A 7,841-nucleotide genomic window follows, 5' to 3' on the forward strand; every position below is an offset into this window, starting at 1 on the left:
TCTTCTACCATTTCAAATCTGCTCCTCAGCCCTTCTATGACACCGTCTGTTTCAGAAATCTTGTTGTTTATCTTTTGGATTTCTAATTGTTGTTTTTGTGTAATTTCTAGTTGTGAATTTATTTTGGCATTTTGTTCCTGCATTATTTTCCTGAATTCTTCCTTTTTTTTGTCTGTATTTTCCATGAATTTGTCTGTTTTTTCCTCATTTTTGTCTGCTTTGTGCTTCAACTCTTGGAGAATTCTGACTATTAGAGATTTGAATTCCCTATCAGGTAGTTCTAGTGCCTTTTCTTCCACTGGAAAGTCATCTGTTGTTTTATTTTGGACGCCTGCTGGCGCCATTCTGTCTTGTTTTTGTAAATGTTTGATATTGTCTGCTGTCTTCGGGGCATTCAGTAGTTATTTTTCTCATTTATTATTTAGAGATTTGTTTGTTTTGTCCTTTTTTTTTCATTTGGCTATGTCTGAGCAGGTGGGCTGTGTGTTCTTTGTTGTTTGCTCGTCTGTGGGCACGATACGTTTCATCTCCTTCTCCAGTTGGCAGTTTCGGTCGCTCAGATATGGTACAGCAGGGCAGGTCTAGCTGAAGAGGAGTTACTGGGACAGGTTGTTTGTGGCACTTACTACAGCCACCAGGGCGGGTTGTTAATCAGTGAAGGACAGGTTCCAGTAGGCCTTGCCTGTGCTGCTTTGTGATGTAATGTTAAGCGCATGGTGCAGGTAGGCACGATGTAGGGGGAAGATTGTTATGTGTGGAGCTAAGATGGATATGGGAGAGAGGAGAGAGGAACAGGAGCTAAAAACATACAAACAAACAAAAAAGAATGCTAGGGGAGCTTGCTGTTGGAGTGGAGAGATGAGACACTATGAAATGGAGAAAAACAAAAAGGGGAAGAAGAAGGAAAAAAAAGAAGAAAAAAGAAAAGAATGAATTAATAAAGGGAAGAGAACAGAAAATTTCCCAGGGATCCCACCAGTGTGGGTATGAGTTCTGGGGAAGTTGTTCTTAGGTGTTGCGGTACAGCCTTGCTAGAAGGCATAGATGTATTCAGCACCAGGTATTCAGGGAACAGAAAGAGAGGAAGGTATAGAGAGATGAGAAACTGAGTAATGAAGAAAGACAAAAGAGGGAAAGAAAACAAATCAAATTAAAAAAAAAAAAAAGAACAAGAAGAGCCCCCCCCCCAAAAAAAACAGGAAAAAAAAATGAAAAGTGAAAAAAAAACCCACAAAAAAAAGAAGTGCACTCAGGGATCCCTGTGCGCGTTTGTGCAAGCCGAGGGTGTAGGTTCCAATCCATGCAGCACCGCCTGGCCAGAATGGGCTCCCAACTCAATAAAAGGAAAAGAAAACCAACAATTCAAAAGAAACAAAAGCCCCGGGATCCCACCAGCATGGCAGCCCAGACCGGGAAGCAGTTCCACACTCGAACGGAGCTCTGAAGCCCCTCAGGAACAAGCAAAGATGGCACATGGAGCCCGGTATTTGAGCGAAAGGAGGGGGAGGTGGTGAGAGGTAAGGAAGAAATCAAAAGAAGTGGAAAAAAAGCAACACCAGCAGCCAACAGATGGCACTTAGGGAGCTAGCTAGTGCGGGTGGGTGGAATCCAAGCAGCCGGTGCTTCCCGGATAAGACACTGTATCTGCGGGAAGCAGAGGAGGCCGAGTGTGGGTGAAAAAGGGTGGGGGTTGGGAAAGCTATATCACAAATTCCCGGAGCTCTGCAGCCCCTCAGGAAGAAGCAAAGATGGTGCATGGAGCCAGGTATTTGAGCAAAAGAGTAGGGGAGGTGGTGAGAGGTAAGGAAGAAATCAACAGGCGGAAAAAAGCGATACCAGCAGCCAACAAATGGCTCTCAGGGAGTCGGCCAGTTCGGGCGGGTGGAATCCAAGCAGCCAGTGCTTCCCGGACAAGAGTCTGTGGCGGTGGGAAGCGGGAAGCAGAGGAGGCCGAGTGGGGGTGAAGAAGTGTGGGGGGTGGGAAAGCATATATCGCAAATTACCATTGTTTTGTCTCCCACTGGAAGCTCCATGAAGCTGCTTTCTCCTACCCCGTTTGCTGGTCTCCGAAAGGAGTCCAAGATGGTGGATTTGCGCTGCGTTAGCTGGTAGGGGACCTCTGCATGAATCTCTCCTCACTCTCCGTTCTCTGTCAGTTTTGTCACTCCATTTGGTGCTTGGCTGAGTTCTTTATCTCTTGATTTGATGTTTCAGGGTTTCAGGATTGTTGTTTTCTCTGTTCGGCTTAGTTTTTCGGATCTTTGCTGTGGAGGGACGGCGTGGTGCTTCTGTCTAGAGCGCCATTTTGCCGGATGTCTGATACACATATTTTTTGGGGATACAATTCAACCATGACAGTCAGGAATAGGAGGCGGATATGGAATGTGTGACGAATTGCCTCTATGAACAACTGCCTCCTTTGCCATGCATGAGAGCAGAAGAACGGGATGGTGCCCAGCTACCATTACTGAACTTTTCGATCAAAGATTCTATAGAATAAGCCCGCTTAAATGGGGAGAATGCAGAACAGAATTTCAAATTCTCATGGACTTCAGACTTTCTGGAGCCATGAAGGTTGGACAAACCCCTGAAACTATTGCCTTGAGATATCTTTAAAACTTAACAGAAAATATTCCCTGAAGTTTTCTTAAAACCAAATAATAGTTTAGCTTAACTAGTAAAAAGGTCTGTCTTGAGCATTATGCTCTTTTAAGAACTATCTGTATGGGATCAAAGTGACAACAGCAACTCGAAAGATTAGATATGAACCTTAGGGGACAGTGAGTTTATGTTAATGGAAGAGAAAACTCAGAAAAGGAAGGTAAGAATGGTTGCACAACTCAGAAAATGTAATCACTGTCACTGTACATGTAGAAACGGTTGAATTGAGGTATGTTTTGTTCTGTATATTCTCAACAACAACAAAATCAATTAAAAAAAAACTTTCAATAGTCCTGTGGTGCACTTGAGCCAAAACCTGGACCCTCGGCTCAGCTGTGCCAAGGGTGTACCTTGAATGTGCTCTGTGCTCTGCTCAGCACTAAGTGCATTTGTGGGCTGTGCTTCCAGGAGAACATTGGAAGCTGAACAGGCTTGTGAGAGAATCCACGTCATGTTGTGTGTAAACTTGTTCATTTAACCCTCCCAGGTTTTTTCTTTTTCTTTTTTAACATGACCTGCTCCTAAATCTCCACCATTTGTACCTTGCACATGTGAAATATTTTAAACCTAATCACAAAACTTGACATTTATTCCGGTTAGGTTGTGCTGGTGTTGACCTGGCATTCTGGTGGGTCGAGGTAACCCTGGCTTCATGCTGTGTCTTTCCTGGGTATGACTTACATTCTCTGTGCAGTGCTTGTGTGGAGAGGCACTGAGGCAAGGCCTGGTGTGCCGCTGTCAGTGTGGATTCGCCTTGCCGTGTGGAATGCAAGTTGCAGAAGGTGTCTTGAATTGATTTGCACCCTGGGGGAGTGTGGCACGGTGAGGCATAGTGTGGGACAAGCACCGTGAGGTCAGGGGGACCTAGGCTGAATCTCGGCCCTGCCTCTGATGCTCTCCCTGCCCCTGAAGACGCAGTGCTGTTATTAGGGGTGGGTGTGGTCAGATCTGCTCATGTCTTCCGAGTTAAACCCTCCTCACCCTGTGCTTCCCTTCCAGCTCTTCAGTCAAGAGACAGTGATGAAGTTTGTGCCACGGTACAGCCTCATCCTAGAACTCAGCAACAGTGGGGCCTTCCAAAGAAGTCTGCATGACCCCAATGGCCTGGTGGCCTCGTATGTCAGTGAGGCACATGAACATGATGGACACCTCTACCTGGGCTCCTTCAGGTCCCCTTTCCTCTGCCGGCTCAGCCTCGAGTCTGTGTGACCAGCTGAGAGCTGCCCCGAGGCCAAGCCAGGCAGCATCTCACTGGGACCTCACATCAGGGCTGTAGTGCTGAGCAGGGGCCCTGGGTCCAGGAGGAGCCATGGGCACATCTCTGTCCTGTGCCCGTCAGTCCTCACATGTGTGCAGGGACTGCTGCTGTGTCCCTTGAGGTGTGAGCCCCTGAGCGTCGCCCTCACCCGGGCTTGACTTTGTATCTATCTGCCATGGGGAAGATAAATCCATGTAAAGCCATTTTCTCTTTAGATAAAAACGCTTTCTCTGTCTAGCAATTCTCGAGGAGTTGGGAACACCATGCACTTTAACCAGGGCTCAGGGTTTGGTGGTTGGAGCAGTAGACTTGCTGCTCAGGGGTCTTGTTTTGGCTGTTGGCTCTGTCCTGCCAGCCTTCATGTCTTCACTATAAAATGGGCAGTGCCTTTCTTTGGGGGAGGGGAGCACAGTGCCAAAGTGCGTTGAGCTTAGTGGCAGTAGCTGTGCAGGTGAGGAGTTTAGAACTCTGTTCTTGAGAGTTGTGCTGAGACCTGGGCCCTTGGTCCCCAGGGCCCCCTTCCATGCAGAGGAGGGTGTGGTTCCCACCCCTCCGCAGCCTGCTGCAGCTCAGCCCCCTCCATCGCAGAGAGTTTCAGGGATCTACAAGTCAGTGCAGATGAAAAGCATGTTTATTCCAACAGCTCTGCAAGCGCTTTATGAGTGTCTGTAAACTCACTGCTGCCCCAGAGTGGGGTGATCCAGTGACAGCACTGCAGGGTCAGTTAGGAGAGGCCGCTTATGCACCTTTGTTCTTTGTTCACCCTAGGCCTGCAGACATGAGTAGGGCCCGGCGCATGGGAGTGTCAGGCCCGAAGTTGTTGAATATCTTGACAAGTATGTCTACCCACTCGTCGTAAGTTTATCAGGGAGACCCACGTAATGATGATCATATTAAATCTGTTTTTCTGCTGCCTCACTGTTTTTGATGGTGTTGCCTGGAAGTGTCTTCTCTAGTTTAATATTCTTATTTTAGCAGTGACTAGAAATTTCATTCCTCTAGTGTTGATATGGAGATTGTTTTTCGTTAGGGTTTTGTATTAGTGACAAATGATCCATTCGATTTGCTCAGGAAGACAACCCACAGGATGCACACACAGCTACCGTCTTCCGGCTCTGCATCTCCCAGTGTTGAGTTATTCTTGAGCAAGTTAATAGTACTTTTCTCTCCTGTTTTCCAACCTACAAAATGGGGTTCTTCCTTGGGTGTTTATGAAAATACACCAGAGATTGTGTCTCTGGAAGTATTTTAAACTTGACATAGACAGTATTTTTAGTAGGTAGTCATGTTAAAATCAAAGATGAGTGGCAGCTGTGGTAAAATCTGAACCTTTTGTGTCTTGTTGCACTGGCTAGTGTTCTGCCCCTGTGGACCCTTTCCCAATACTGCCCCCATCCCACCCTGGTCAGGCCTCATCTGAGGGGAAGTGGGTGCCAGGAGTCTTGACGGTGGGTTAGTCTTATTGCCCTAGCCTTCTCAGGGCTGGTGCTGTGTGGGCAGCACCAGCCGAATGGATTCAAAGATGGGCTTCAACCTGGTCGATACAACCTGTGTTGTAGCAAATGAACAACTGTGAATATTGTTTTCATGACTTATATGTAAGAAAACTGAGTAGTCATTATTAAATACATTTTAATAGCTAGTGGTGTGCTTCATAAATCAGGAATACAAGAATAATAAGGCAATACCTGATCATTTGATCATAAAGTCAGTTCAGATGTGCTGGGCCTATAAGTTCACATTTTGGATCTCCAACTGAGAACAGAGGAGTTTGCGTTTAGTGCTCAGTTTTCACCAGTACAGAGAAGCTGGTAAATTCGTTTTCACACTTTGCAGCAAAGGAGTCTTGATTTTGACTCTGTTGATTTTCTGTCTCAGAAGTGTCATTTCCTGTGTTCTGTCTGGTAATTTGGCCTGGTAAGGTGCAATATGCAACCTTTTTGCTCAGTTTAGATGGGTGATATGCTTTTGCTGTATACATTGAAAGGGTTTGTTGTAATGTGAATTATTAACATGCTTTTTAAATTAAATCAAGTGATTCATTGTGTGCCTCTTTATTATCTGTTGCAAAAACTCCTCCAGGATTCTGTTACCACCTTTCATAGAGCAGAGATCCCCATTTTGAGATTTTTATTATCAGTGTAGTGATACTTGCAGAGTAGTGCAATGGTTTCGAAAATTTTTTCACACCTGCTGACTCTTGCAGTGGTGCAAGGAAGTACCGTCTCATTCTACAGATGAGAGAATTGAGACTTAGAGGGGCTAGTGACTTGCCCAGAGTCATGGGCCAGCATTTCTGAGGCTGTGAGGCCAGGCAAGGTGACATGTCTGGATAGCCCGGTTTTTCGGAGAAGCCTGGCTTGCTGTCTGCTGGTCTGTATTTAAATAGAGATGAGAGTAGACTGGGAAATAAGAGTGGGCCTCAACCTTAGTGTGCTGCACTACCTTGCAGAGGTCACCTGGCCCCTTTCACATGTGCGCTGAGGCCCTTCTGGCCCTGAAACCGTGTCTGTTGATGGGTATGGGCATGTTCATCTGTTATGGCAAGGGTTACCTTCAGGGGTCTTAGGAATCACTGAATAAGTTAAAAGGTCCTATGGCCCAGTTCTTCACCAGCCCGTTACTGTCGACTCAGTTCCAACTCACAGCGACCCTATAGGCAGAATAGAACTGCTCCATAGGGTTTCCAAGGAGTGGCTGGTGGATTCCAACTGCCGACCTTTTCGTTAGCAGCCAAACTCTTAAACACTGCACCACCAGGGCTCCGGTTTTTCACCGCCATCCCTAAATTAAATGACCAGAAGGAGGCAAGTCAGGGGGCTTTCTGGGAGTAATTGGTAGTCTTCAGGCTACTTCGTGAGGGAGACCCCTTGCAGTGCTCACCTCTCCTCTTAACTCTGCATTTAAAGGTAAAGCATATAGTCATTGCTTTTGAGATGGTCAATTCTTTATTCATAACTTTATCCATGAAAGGGCAAGATGGTCAGTCACAGACTTGGCCCCCACATGGTGCTCAGATCAATGGATGGATGTCTTGGCTCTTTTATCATGAGCCTGGGGATCAGTGGACAGTCAGGAGGGCCACACACACAACCTCTGCAGGCGTCCAAGACTCATGCCCCCTGGGCCATCTCCCTACTCAGATAATTCCCATCGGATACTCAGTCTCATGTTCATACCCATGTTTAATCTAGTTATTGGGTGGTCTAAACTGTCCCATCTACTCTGTCCTGAACCCACTTGCCCTTCCTTTCTGCTCACTCATGAAATCCTGCTTCGGGAGTCTCCAGTGTCTGGTAGCCAGTAATGAAGCTATGACGAAAAGTAGCAGAGGGACATGCTGCATGCTTGTCACAGCTGCAGTCTTGTGGAAGAGAAGGATGTCAGTGACAGAGGAGAACAGGCACTGAGAACTTGTGGAGCCAGGGAACAACCCAGACCTCAGAGTAGCAGCAGAATGTCTGTGAACAGAGAAGGAGCAGAGCTGAAGTTTGCCTGGCTTGCACCAAGGTCGCCCAGCCTACTAAACGCAGCCTCCTGGCAGGCATGTTCCCCGGAAGCTTCCCAGGGCCTCTGGCTGTGGGACACTGAGCCAGCCACTGGAGTTGTGTGTGCATTTTCCTTACTGAGGGGTTCTATGCCCCCTCCTCCCAAAGTTTTATTATGAAAAATTTCAAAACTACAGAAAAGTTGAAAGAATGGTTAAAGATTCTATACCTTTCACCTATGTTTACAAATTGTTCGGTTTTGCCACATTTGAGCTCTTGCATGTTCTCTGTATATGTATCTATATAGTCCCAGAGCCATGCAGGTATATCTGGAGATACATAGTCACAGAGACATGCAGGTGTATATGGAGATACATAGTCACAGAGACATGCGGGTGTATATGGAGATACATAGCCACAGCCATGCAGGTATA

At 46.5% G+C, this 7,841-nt stretch overlaps 2 protein-coding genes across 4 annotated transcripts in view; one reads left to right on the forward strand and one right to left on the reverse strand.

The window, feature by feature from the left end:
• APMAP (adipocyte plasma membrane associated protein) overlaps positions 1-6,125 on the forward strand; it is a 53,340-nt gene extending 47,215 nt beyond the window's left edge. The window contains exon 8 of one of the 3 annotated variants that reach the window (XM_023731384.1): positions 3,661-6,125. In XM_023731384.1, coding sequence (XP_023587152.1) covers positions 3,661-3,870 — 210 coding nt within the window. In that variant the 3' untranslated portion in view covers positions 3,871-6,125. The remainder of the gene's footprint in view (positions 1-3,660) is intronic. The other 2 variants (XM_023731383.1, XM_004376411.3) reach the window with 2 other exon arrangements.
• Positions 6,126-6,660: 535 nt separating this feature from the next.
• CST7 (cystatin F) overlaps positions 6,661-7,841 on the reverse strand; it is a 32,944-nt gene continuing 31,763 nt past the window's right edge. The window contains exon 4 of the mRNA XM_023731385.1: positions 6,661-7,380. Within this exon, the coding sequence (XP_023587153.1) occupies positions 7,303-7,380 (78 nt within the window). The 3' untranslated portion in view covers positions 6,661-7,302. The remainder of the gene's footprint in view (positions 7,381-7,841) is intronic.

Source organism: Trichechus manatus, unplaced genomic scaffold, assembly GCF_000243295.1.
Source record: "Trichechus manatus latirostris isolate Lorelei unplaced genomic scaffold, TriManLat1.0 scaffold00042, whole genome shotgun sequence".
Classification (NCBI taxonomy): Eukaryota; Metazoa; Chordata; class Mammalia; order Sirenia; family Trichechidae; genus Trichechus; species Trichechus manatus.